Raw genomic sequence first — 12,578 nt, 5'->3', positions numbered from 1 at the left:
GCTCGGGATACTGGGGTGGGCCAGGCTCAGAGGGATGGGCCCTGGGGCAACCCAGCCAGACGGGGTTGAGAGAAACCGCTCCCGGGACGCTGTGAAGCCCCCCGAGCTGGGGCAGTCCAGGGGGGCGGCTGGGACCCAGTGCCAGGTTGGCTCTGGTGTTCGTGTTGGGGGGCAGGTGCAGGGCATACTGTGCAGGTGGGGTACCAGGCCCCAGCACCAGACTGGGGGAGCTCAGCATTGAGGTGGCTCTGGGGAGGGTCAGGATGCTGGGGAGCGTTGGGGTTCAGGCCCCAGTGTGACTCTGGGGGAGTTGGAGGCATGGTGGCAGGGGCCCTTTGTGGGGGTTAGGAGAGGCCTAAGGGTGCTCAGTGGGTTGGGGGTCCAGTCCTTGGGTGACTTAAGACTGAGGGGAGCTGGGGGCCCTGGGAGTTGGGTGGTCCAGCACCGGAGGTGTCTAGAAGGGGTATCTGAAGGTGCTGGGGACCTAGCATTGGAGGGTTTCTGGGAGGAGTGATTCAGGGATGGGGGGCTGAGGGTGAGCCAGGAAGACTTGGCACTGGGGGGTTGGCCCTAGGGATGTCTGAGGGCCTGGGGGTGACTCATGGGTGTGGGGGGCCTGACACTGTGTGGCTGGGGGCCTGGGGACCTGGCACTACAGGAGGGACAGGAAGGTGGGGCCCAGCACTGGGGGGTTGCTGCTAGGAGTGTCCAGAGAAGTAGGGAGGGTCTGGGGGTGACTGGCAGTGTGGGCAGGCCGGCACTATGGGAGGGGCAGGGGTGCATGTTTGGGAGGGGGTCGGGATTCCTTGGGGAGCAGAATCCCTGGCATTAGAGGGCTAGCACTTGGGGTGACTCAGGCTGGCACTGGGGGGCTGGCACTGGGGGTGACCTGGAGCATGGGGATCGGGCACGGGGGGGAGGCCTGGGGTGACACAGGAAGCAGAGGATCTGAAAACTGGGGGTGATTCAGGACATGGGGGTCCAGCACTGGAGGGCTGGCACTGGAGGCTGGGGGTGACTTCATGTGGGGGGGGCTGGCACTGGGGGTGACTAAGTCCAGGCATGGGGGTCCAGGACTGGTGGTGAGTCAGGGGCCAGGTGCTGGGGCACTGGGGTTGTGAGGGGCCAGGCACTGGTGTACTGGGGTTGTGAGGGGCTGGGGCTGATTCTGGATCTGGGCACTGGAAGTGGGGGGGAGAGGTGTGTGGAGGGGGGGGTTGGGTGCTGGTGGTGACTTAGGATCCGGGCACTGGGGAGGACTGAGGGACTGGGAGGCCGAGCACTGGGGGTGACCAGGGGATTGGGGGGGACCTGCGGGCTGGGGGAGGACTTGGGGTCCAGGTGCTGCAGGGGAGTGCAGGATCCAGGAACTGGGGGGGACCCAGGCGCTGGGGGTGCTGGGGGACGAGGGGGGACTGGGACTCTGGGAGGCCAGGTACTGGGGGAACTCGGGGCCCTGGTACTGGGGAGGGGGGGACTGGAAGGCCAGGCGCTGGAGAGGACGGATTTGGATGGGACCCGGGTGTTGGGGGTGGGGGGGCTGGTACTGGGGGGACTTGGGGACCCGGGTGCTGGGGCGGGTGCTGGGGGGACTCGGGTCCCGGCGCTGGGGCGGGAGGTCTCGTTCCGCCCTGCAGCCGGGCCGGGAGGAGGGACCGCGCCGGGGCTCCCGTCCAGCCTCCCGGGGGTGGAGCCGGACTCGGCCCGTCCGGGAAGCGCCGGGCCCGCAGCTCCGCCCCGCAGCCCGGGACCCCAGCACAGCGCAGCCGGCACCATGCGAAGGGCAGGGGCCGGGGCCAGCCCCAGGTAACCCCCCCGCACCCCCACCTCTCCCCCCGCCTGCCCGCGCTTCCTTGATGGGGCCCCGGGCCCGCCCTTTCCCCCCCCCGGGGGCGCCGCTGCAGCCTGTAGGGAGCCACGTCCCCCCATCGTTGGAGTTCAGCCTCCTGTCCCCCCCCCCCCGGGGTGCAGCGGGGTCTGGCCCCAATGCGCCTCTCCAGAGACTGCCGGGGTCGGGAGCGGTGCAGGGTGCCCAGGGGAAGTGGGGCAGGTGGGGGGGGGGCCTGGCTGAGAGAGCAGGGCAAGCTGGTGCAGCAGGGAAGGGCAGGTGGTGGGGCCGGCTGGTGCAATGGGGATCAGTGGGGAGGACAGGCTGATGGGATAGACTGGTGGGTGGGGGAGGGGTCGTGGGGCAGGCTGGTGCAGGGGGGGAGTTGATGATGTGGGGCAGTTGGCTGCAGTGGGGGAGGGGCTATGGGGCTGGCTGGCACAGTCAGGATCTTGGGGGCAGGCTGGTGGGGCAGAAGAGGGGCAATGACACAGGCTAGTGTAATGGGGATGGGGCAGGTGGTGCAACAGGGCGGGGGAGGGCAGTGGGGCTGGAAGGTGCCAGGGGGATGGGAGGGGCTGGGCTGGTTGGCGCAGTGGGGGAAGAGTTGTGGGGCTGGCTGGGGGAGGGACAGGCTGGCGCAGTGGGGGAAGAGTTGTGGGGCTGGCTGGGGAAGGGGCTGGCTGGCGCAGTGGGGGAAGAGTTGTGGGGCTGGCTGGCACAGTGGGGAGGAGTTGTGGGGCTGCCTGGAAAGGGGGGAGGGGCAGGCTAGCGCAGTGGGGGAAGAGTTGTGGGGCTGGCTGGGGGAGGGGCAGGCTGGAGCAGTGAGAAAGGGTTGTGGGGCAGGCTGGCGCAGTGGGGGAAGAGTTGTGGGGCTGGCTGGGGAAGGGGGGAGGGGCAGGCTGGCGCAGTGGGGGAAGAGTTGTGGGGCTGGCTGGGGAAGGGGGGAGGGGCAGGCTAGCCCAGTGGGGAAGAGTTGTGGGGCTGGCCAGGGAAGATAAAAGATAAAAGCTGCGGCAGATGGGCAGAACCGCCCTGTGCCCGGAGCCTTAACCCCTTCTCTGCTGGGAGTTTCCATCCTGGCCACAGGGGGGATGGGCGCGTCTGTGGGGCGGGGGAGGGATCTCTGGGACAAGCTAGTTGAGCCCCCTAGTAAGAGGGTGCCCCCCACACTCTTGCATTGGCCATCAGAGGCCTGAGGGAGGTGGCCGTGGGTGTTTTGGGGGGTCTGGATCCCCAGCTCTGCTGGCCCCGAGTGCAGAGGACATGGCCCACGCTGGGGTGGGGGTGGGGATGCCGCTCCCTGCTGGTGGGGGGAGGAGGTGGTGTCATGGCGTGCTAGTCAGGGTCCCTGGATGTAATATCTCCGGTTCTCGCCTGCAGCAAACCCAAGGAGGCCACCTTCAGCGCTGGTGAGTGGGTGCCCCGTGCACGCTGGGAAAGGGCTGGGCAGGGGGAGGCGGGGGGGGGAATTATGGGGCAGCTGGGAGGGGGCAGGATGGGGAGGCCCCTGATGAACAGGTGTGGGGAGGAGATTGTGCCCTGGATTGTGTGGGATGGTGGGGAGCAGTGCGCAGGGGGCTGGCTGCAGGACGTGGGAGGCAGGTAGATCTGAGCCAGGGAGTGCCGGGGGGCAGGGGCAGTGGCTCCCTCCCCGCCCCCCACGCCCCAACCAGCCCTGTCCTTACACAGAGGATGGCTACGTGAAGATGTTCCTGCGGGGCCGTCCCGTCCCCATGTATGTCCCCGATGCCCTCGTCGCCACCTACAGCCTGGACACCAAGCTGGAGCTGCCACCCAAGAAGCTGAAGCTGGACTGGGTGTATCCGCCGCTTGCGAGCCCTGGCCCGCGGCTTGGGGGCTGCCAGCCAGTGCCTCTGGTGGTGCCCGCCCTCCCCCCCCCACTACGGATGGGTGGATTGGGCCCCATGGCTGGCTCCACGGGGGCGGGCGGGCTGAACAACCACAAGTTTGAAATGACATTTTTTAAGCAAAACTTTTGTGATCCCTAGAGCCCTGTTTATACAGAAATGTTTGACTGGTTACACCAGTATAACTAGAGGCCACGCACTTTGTGATGCCTGCCGGATAGCCCGGGGCGGCAAACAGAGTTTAACAATTGGCACTGGACTGGGAGCCAGGACTCCTGGGTTCTATCTCTGGCTCTGGGAGGGGAATGGGGGCTAGTGGTTAGAGTGGGGGGCTGGGAGCCAGGACTCCTGGTTCTATCCCTGGTTCTGGGAGGGGAGTGGGGGCTAGTGGTTAGAGCAGGGGGCTGGGAGCCAGGACTCCTGGTTCTGGGAGGGGAGTGGGGGCTAGTGGTTAGAGCAGGGGGGCTGGGAGCCAGGACTCCTGGTTCTGGGAGGGGAGTGGGGGCTAGTGGTTAGAGCAGGGGGGCTGGGAGCCAGGACTCCTGGTTCTGGGAGGGGAGTGGGGGCTAGTGGTTAGAGCAGGGGGGCTGGGAGCCAGGACTCCTGGTTCTGGGAGGGGAGTGGGGGCTAGTGGTTAGAGCAGGGGGCTGGGAGCCAGGACTCCTGGTTCTGGGAGGGGAGTGGGGGCTAGTGGTTAGAGCAGGGGGGCTGGGAGCCAGGACTCCTGGTTCTGGGAGGGGAGTGGGGGCTAGTGGTTAGAGCAGGGGGGCTGGGAGCCAGGACTCCTGGTTCTGGGAGGGGAGTGGGGGCTAGTGGTTAGAGCAGGGGGGCTGGGAGCCAGGACTCCTGGTTCTGGGAGGGGAGTGGGGGCTAGTGGTTAGAGCAGGGGGGCTGGGAGCCAGGACTCCTGGTTCTGGGAGGGGAGTGGGGGCTAGTGGTTAGAGCAGGGGGGCTGGGAGCCAGGACTCCTGGTTCTGGGAGGGGAGTGGGGGCTAGTGGTTAGAGCAGGGGGCTGGGAGCCAGGACTCCTGGTTCTGGGAGGGGAGTGGGGGCTAGTGGTTAGAGCAGGGGGCTGGGAGCCAGGACTCCTGGGTGACTGGGAAGGGGCATCACTTGGTGCCTCAGTTTCTTCCTCTCATGTAGTTGAGGGGGCTGCAGGGTTATTGGCCGCAGTCTGAAGATCCCAACGGTGCAGGGTGGGCAGGGGGGATGGGGAGCCACCTCCCCCTCTTTTCCTTGACCTGTCGCCCCAGCTACGGGTACCGGGGCCGCGACTGCCGGGCCAACCTCTTCCTGCTGCCCACGGGGGAGATCGTCTATTTCGTGGCAGCCGTGGCCGTGCTGTACAGCGTGGAGGAGCAGCGGCAGCGCCACTACCTGGGCCACAACGACGACATTAAGTGGTGAGGGGGGGCCCCCGGTGAGCCATTCCTTGGAGGGCCCCGGTGTGGGGATGTGCTGCTGGGGGGAGGTGTCACAGGCAGCAGATGGCTCTGTCCTGGATCAGAACCAGCGCCCCCTAGAGGGGAAAGGCCCCGTGTCCCACCCCCAAGCAGCCCCCCAGGGCATTAGGGGTAGCAAATGAAGGGGAAGGGGAGGACAGAACTTCAGTCCCTGCCCCCCCCCCCCATTCGTCTTGCCCCAAAGTGGGTTGGATGGCGGGGGAGGGAGAGCTGCCCCAGCGCCCATGGAGAGCTGAGATCCAGCAGTTCGTGTCACTTGTGGGGCCTGAACTTGCTCCTCTCTCTCCTTAGCCTGGCTGTGCACCCCGACATGGTCACCATAGCAACCGGGCAGGTGGCCGGGACATCCAAGGACGGCAAGGTGAGGAGATGGGGGGCACCATGGGTCTGCAATGGGGACAGGGCAGATGCCTATGGGGAGGGGGGGGGTCGTGCCAGGAAAATGCCAGTCCCTGGGTGTGGGGTTATGGAGGTGGCAATAGCAAAGGGAGAGACCTCAGGCTCTCTGGGCTGTGGGGGAGGGGGCTGGATGGGGGGAGGGGTCTCCCGGGGGTGTCTCCCCGGGCCCAGCGGCTGCTGGGAGGATTTGATCCCGCCCCCAGTGAGCAGTGCGGGGGCTGGGCCAGGCTGATGGTCTCCCCCACCCCGGCTTCTCCTGCAGCCGCTACTGCCCCACGTGCGGGTCTGGGACTCGGTCAGCCTGAACACGCTGCACGTGCTGGGCCTGGGGGCCTTCGACCGAGCCGTGAGCTGCGTGGGATTCTCAAAGTCCGTAAGTGACCTGGCCCCGCCCCCTTCGCCGGTGACCTGGCCCCGCCTCCTTTGCCAGTTACCTGGCCCCGCCCCCTCACCTATTATCTGCCCCATCACCTCAGCTGTGCCCTCTCACCTCCCCCTCCACCTCCCCTGACCCTTCTCTTTGGCCCCTTCACCACTCCCCCCTCGCAGGCCCCTCCCCATGGCCTGCCCCATCTGGCGGTCCCTTTCCCTCTGCCCCCTGTCTTGGGGTGCAAGGGACTGCATTGCGCTACAGGGGATGCATGGGGCTAGCGGTTCTGGGGGTGCAGGAGGAGTCTGTTGGGCTGGGGGGTTCTAGGGTGCAAGGAGTGGGGGGCGGGGGCTCCCTTCTGTCTCTCAGTCCTGGTGGGGGGGGAGCTGGTGCTCGCCTGGGTGAGTCTCCTGGTTGCAGGGTCCTGGGGGGACACAAGGGGCAACTGCCTTGCACTAGATGGGGGGGGGGATTCCCCCGCCCTACTGAGCCAGCCCTTCCCACCCTTGAAAAGGGAGCCAATGATCCAACTGCATTCTTTCCCCCCCCCCCCCCCCCAGCAGGGAAGGGGGCTGGGTCTGAAGGCTGGGAGTGGCTGGGACAGTAGAATGGAGGGAGCGTTGAGGGGTCAGAGGGCTTAGGGTGGGGGGGCACAGGGCATGGGGGGGCTATGTGCACAGTGGGGGGGTCAGCAGGCAGAGGGCATCTGTACAGTGGGGGGTGACCCCCACCTGAGCCCCCCACCTCTCCGCAGAACGGCGGGGGGCTGCTGTGTGCCGTCGATGAGTCCAACGAGCATGTGCTGTCTGTGTGGGACTGGCAGAAGGAGCAGAAAATCGCTGATGTCAAGGTAACTTCCCCCCCCCCCCGAGATCTCCCCCCACGTTCCCCTGGCACCCGCCCCCCCCCTCACGCTCGCTCTCCCCCGCAGTGCTCAAACGAGTCGGTCCTGGCCGCCACCTTCCACCCCACGGAGCCGACGCTGCTCATCACCTGCGGGAAGTCGCACCTCTACTTCTGGAGCCTGGACAAGGGCAGCTTGAGCAAACGGCAGGGCATCTTCGAGGTGAGGGGGCCCGGGGGAGCTGAGCCGGGGCTGCGAATTGGGGGGGCCACTAGGGCTGCGCCAGAGGGAGTTGGGAGGCCTTTGCCCTCGTGAGGGGTGAGGGCGTTCAGTTTCTGTGCCCTCAAGGTTGGAGGTCGGGGGGTACTGAGGCCTGTGTCCTAGTAATGGGTTTTTTTGGGGGGGGGGGTCAAGTACCTGATAATGGGGACTTGGGGGTCCTGGCCTGGGGGTGTTTGCCCCAAGCTGGGCGAGGCAGGTCCCTGCGAAGAAGCAGGGTTTAAGAAACGTTCATCATGTCCCATGGTCTTCCCATCTTCTATCGCCCACGCCTGGCACCTGAAATGCTGGCGTGAAAACCACTTCCCGGCAGGCTGTCAGGTGTGCAGCACGTTCGCTCCTCGTGCCAGGAGCGGGAGGCAGAACACACGGCAGGCTCTTGCGTGACAAGAGGCCTCGGTCACTAACGCGTTGGGACCCAGTAGCTCTAAGGGATCTGAGGCTAAGAATAGGAGACTAGAATCGGCTCTGACCATGTCCGGACCCAAGAAACCTTCCGGATCAGAAACAGGAGCTTGGCTCCGGTGCCAGGCTGTAGCCCCAGCTCATCCTCAAATCTGGCTTTAACCTCGGTACATTCCCCACTGGCCCGGGTCTGGACAAGCGACCAATGGATCCTCGGAGCGTCTCCCTCCGTTCCCCAGAAGAGAGAGGCCAGTCTGCAGCCTGTCTCCAGCAGCTCCTCGGATCACTCACATTTCACAGATCCGAAGTCTGAAGACTCAGGAGAGATTTTCAGATCTGGTTGGACAAAGCCAATGATAAAGGTTATGGCTTAAATTCATCACCCCTCTTCAGATCCAATCAGATTGTATTTCCTGCCGGCCAAAAGACCGAGACGAGAGGTGCCGAGAGAGAGGTCTCCGGGGTTATTGCCGCCACTGCCTCGAACCCTTCCTGGGTCGCCGGGAGAGACCTTTTCTCCTCCGTTCTGTGGTTAGGATCCCTACATCGCAGCGTTCACCAACACTATCGGCTTCAGGATTGGATCCGCTGTCAGACAGGGAACGAGATTGCGTGCTCGTGCCAAAGAGATGGTCTTTCCCCAAGTGAAGTTTTCGTGCATGAGGTAATACGCCGGCAATCCGGTGTCCTACTGGGGAAGTTGGCAGGACTGGCCTGTGCCTCCTTGGATGGCCTAGTCGCACTGGCCAACTCCTCCTCTCTATCCCCTTACCAGACTAGAAGGCTGGACTCTCCGGTGCCGGAAAGCAGTCTGTAGATCTAGGCCATTCGGTTCAGAGTTACAGAACATGTCACAGACTCACAGGCTTGGGCTCTCTCAGCTCCGTATGGGAGGAACCCCCTTCAGTGTGACAGCACTTCTTGGGGGCCCACTCTCGGGGGTTAAGCCCTGGGCTCCGCCGCCTCCTGGAACAGCCCTCAGCACACCTGTCTCTGCCGTGGGCCCCTCCGGAGTCCACGTGCTCTGGACCCCCAGGGCCTCCACGCCCAGAGGAAATAATGCAACCCTGTTCTCTGCCTGCAGTGACACTCAGCCAGCGTAAAACAGAAGGATTTATTGAACGACTGAACCTAGCACAGGAAGTTCTCAGGGCCCTGGGGCCTAGCAACCCTCAGCCCAGTCCAACTGGGTCTGTCTCCATCTCCATGGGCTCTGGCTGCTCTCTCTGTTCCCAGTCCAGAAGCCCCCTCCTTCCAGCCGAGCATCCCCCCCCATCTGCCTTTGTCTTCGGTCCCAGGTAAACAGGCCGCCTGGGCCTCTTCTTCCATCTTTTGTTTCCCCATTGGCTGAAACTGGCCACCGAGGTCCTCTCTCCTCAGCCCACTGTCGTCCCACTGGTCAGAACCAGCTGACTCCCAAGCTGGGGTGGGCCTCCCGGTTAGCAGTTGCTGGGGTCCCCAATCTCCAGGCCATCGTCTGAGGTCCCGGCTGCTAGGCAAGGTCACACCTGGTCCTTTGCCACAACAAACCCTCTCCCACCACCTCGTTAAACACGCAGCACACGGGGGAATCAGACACACACAGTATTCATGCAAAACGCTAAGAAAATCCCCCACTTCGTCACAGCCCCCCCACCCCAGACCAGGAGGTATTCTCGGAAGAGGATTCCCAGGAGGGATCTCCACGGGGTGACTTTGAATGCGACGTCATACTCCAGACTCAGAGGGGCTCAGCTGATGACAACGTTGGAGTAGCGACAGCATTGTCTCCCTCTGAGGCTGCAATTCAGTTTGACGAATTGGTTGGTAGGATGGCATCAGTAGCATTTGAGGAGACGTCCCGTGGAGTTTTCAATATTCTGGGTCCTACTGTCACGGACTCACAGGACTCGTGCTCTCTCTTGGCTCCGTGCAGTCCCTGGCGGGAGCCCCCTTCAGTGCAACAGCCCTTCTCGGGAATCCATTCTCTCTCGGAGGTTAAGCCGTAGGCCCCTCTGCCTCCTGGAACCGCACCTCTCTGAGCCCTCAGCACGCCTGTCTCTCGCTGTGGGCCCCCTCAGGGAGTCCACTCGCTCTGGACCCCCGGGGCCTCCACTCCTAGAGGGAATAATGCAACCCTGATCTCTAGATTGGAGTGACTCTCAGCCAGCGTAACACAGGAGGGTTTATTGAGCATCTGAACCCAGCATAGGAAACTCTTCAGGCCTCAGGCCTGGCTTCCCGCAGCACAGGACATCTAGGTCTGTCCAGCCTCCGGGTGGGCTCTGGCTGCTCCCTCCTCCCAGCCCAGGACCCCCTCCTTCCAGTTGGGCAGCCAATACCACCGTCCCCCAAGTCCTGCCTCTGTCCTTTGTCTTCTGTCCCAGGTAAACAGGGTCGCCTGGGTCTCCTCTCCTCCCAGCCTCTCCTCTCATCCGTCCTTTGTTTCCCCTCTGGCTGGAACCAGCTGGTCAAGTCACTGGGGTCCTCTCTTCACATCCCATTGTCCTCCCACTGGCCAGAACCGGATGGAGCTGGGCCTCCTGGTCAGCAGGTCACCAGTCGCTGGGGTATCCATTTTCCAGGCCATTCGCCAGCCCTCTGTAACAACAAACGCCCTCTCCCACCACCTCATTAAACCAGTAACACCCAGGGAAACTGAGTCCCACACCTACTGCCAAGGCTACAGCCTCCTTGCCTGTAGTAGAAGGGCTCTGGCAACTGGCAAAGTCCCTTTGGCCCAGACCATCTTCATGCCAACCAGTTTCTGGAAAGGCCACAAATTATGTCCTATCCCCAATGAGGGATTTTCTTGTTTGCATGTGCATCCTCAGCCCGACTCTTTGGTTATAGCAGCAGCTCTTGAAAGTCTAGATCAAGGTTTTCAACTTTCCACCTCCATGGATAAAGACGGGGGGAAATTGGAGACGCTGGGCAAAAAATCATTTTCTTCCTGCATCCTTAAACACGCGCATAGCTAGCTACCAAGCCGTAATGGCTCGGTGTCAGCTTCAGTTATGGGAGCAGAAGTCTATTGAACATTTACCAGAATGGCAGAGGAAATTAACATCAGCCCCTATTAAGGAGGGCCAAAACGAGGCCAAAGATGTTCTTAGGGCATGATCATTTCGTGTCTCCGATACCACTTCCACTTCGGTGGCATCTGCAGTAGCTCTGTGAAGACATCCTTAGTTATGTTCATCTTCTGTCCCGTTTGATATAAAACAAAGGACTTACCCTTTGCAGGGGATGGCATATTTGGTGCAAAAACAGATGAGACAGTGGCAAGACTGAGAGAGACTTGATCCACAGGAAGATAAGAACTTCTACCTCCTGGTAGAAGGAGAATGTCTACACTCAAGTGCATGTATCACAGGCAACATATCTCACCATCTTCCTCTTGCCCGAATCAGAGGAGACAGCCTTACTGTCAACAGTGAATGTCTTTTCAGAACCAAGACAGAAAGAAACCCTGCAAACCCCTTTTGAGAACAAAGATTTCCTCAGTCACATCTTCCCTATTGAACAACAGGACACAGGTTTGATGTGTTAGTTGAGAGCTTCGAAGCAAAGTCAGAAGGTCCCACCTATGGTTTTGACAATGCATGGACAGCTGTCACCTTGGACAGATGGCATTAGATACAGTGAGGGAAGGCTATACCATCCCGTTCAAATCACTTCCTCCTTGCAGCCTTCCTCATGCGTCCCGTGCCTTTTCAGGATCCTTCCCACAAGAGACTATCACCTCTCTAAGTACTCTGATCGCTAAAGGATTCAGTATTTTGGCGTATCTTCAACGATTGGAGATTTCTGGACATTGCTCTGTTTGCCACCAGACTCAATCAGAAATGACCCCGTTTTTGCTCAAGAGTGGGTCTGGACAGACAATCATTGGCAAATCAGTTCTTCTTAGATTGGGGGAAAGGTCTTGTGTCTGCATCTCCCCCCAGTTCCCAAAGTTCTAGAGAGAAGGACACAGGATTCTGCCTGGATGATCTTGATTGCGGCAGCGTGATGGGGACAATAGTGGTACCCCAAGCTACTCCACTTAGCCAACAGCAAATACACAATGCTGCAGTTGTCAGCGGACCTACTCCGACAGGAGAGGAGAGTCCTATCCCTAGATCTCAAATCATACATCTAACAGCCAGGGCGATAGGACTTTGAGGGACCTAGAAAGGTTATGTTCCATTGAGGTCCAGCGAATTCTCATTAGTGCTGGGAAACCCGGTACTAGGAGAAGTTATGACTTTAAATGGGAAAAATTTGTTATACAGGCAGCTAATAGAAATGTGGACCCAGTTTCAACCCATGTTCAATTGATCTTAGACTCCCTTTTATCTTTCTCCTGTGAAAGTACATCTAGCAGTTTTTGCATCAGTCCATATTCCTCTTCAGGGTAAATCCATGTTCTCACACAAGCTGGTGAGGGACGTTGTAGAAGGTTTATTGAATATTTATCCTCCTGTCCCTACGTGGAAGCTGAATTGAGTATTAACTCGGCTCACGTCTCCCCCGTGTGAGCCGTTATGGTTGTTCCCTGTTTCATCTTTCTACCAAGACAGCCTTTATATGAGCAATTGCTTCCGCCAGGAGAATCAGTGAGCTGCATAGAATCAGAATATCTGGGTTGAAAGAGACCTCAGGAGATCATCTAGTCCAATCCCCTGCTCCAAGCAGGACCAACACCAACTAAATCATCCCAGCCAGGGCTTTGTCAAGCTGGGCCTTAAAAACCTCTAAGGATGAAGATTCCACCACCTCCTTAGCTAACCCATTCCAGTGCTTCACCACCCTCCTAGTGAAATTTTTTTTCCTAATATCCAACCTAAACCTCCCCCACTGCAACTTGAGACCATTGCTCCTTGTTCTGCATGCATTGATGGTGCGCTCCCCAGACAAAGCATAGACCACATCCTACATCCCTTCTGAAGGCAGCTTTGGATTTCCAGGTTAATCAAAGTGTAACCTTACCTGGGTTTTCTCCTAAACCTCGTACCAGTGAAGGGGATTTTAGATCACGCTCTGTGGATGCGGAAAGAGCGCTCTTCCTATTCTCTAGGTAGAATTCAGGTCATTTCATATACGGATGCTGTCAGGGTTCCCTCCTCACTCTGAACTCTGGGGTACAGATGTGGGG

At 60.7% G+C, this 12,578-nt stretch overlaps 1 protein-coding gene across 3 annotated transcripts in view; it reads left to right on the top strand.

Annotated features, from left to right (window-relative positions):
* The window catches only part of EML2 (EMAP like 2), a 42,446-nt gene that overhangs the window by 15,782 nt on the left and 14,086 nt on the right, over nucleotides 1–12,578 (top strand). For 2 of the 3 annotated variants that reach the window (XM_054009934.1, XM_054009933.1), the window contains 7 exons: nucleotides 3,212–3,240; nucleotides 3,521–3,650; nucleotides 4,953–5,102; nucleotides 5,454–5,523; nucleotides 5,824–5,934; nucleotides 6,686–6,781; nucleotides 6,863–6,997. In XM_054009934.1, the coding sequence (XP_053865909.1) occupies nucleotides 3,212–3,240; nucleotides 3,521–3,650; nucleotides 4,953–5,102; nucleotides 5,454–5,523; nucleotides 5,824–5,934; nucleotides 6,686–6,781; nucleotides 6,863–6,997 (721 nt within the window). Of the gene's footprint in view, nucleotides 1–1,702; nucleotides 1,807–3,211; nucleotides 3,241–3,520; nucleotides 3,651–4,952; nucleotides 5,103–5,453; nucleotides 5,524–5,823; nucleotides 5,935–6,685; nucleotides 6,782–6,862; nucleotides 6,998–12,578 lie in introns of those variants that run through there. The other variant, XM_054009935.1, reaches the window with a different exon arrangement.

The sequence above is a fragment of the Malaclemys terrapin genome, chromosome 20, assembly GCF_027887155.1.
Source record: "Malaclemys terrapin pileata isolate rMalTer1 chromosome 20, rMalTer1.hap1, whole genome shotgun sequence".
Taxonomy (NCBI): domain Eukaryota; kingdom Metazoa; phylum Chordata; order Testudines; family Emydidae; genus Malaclemys; species Malaclemys terrapin.
Note: the sequence above shows the minus strand (reverse complement) of the source record. Positions and strands in the feature narration are given on the sequence as shown.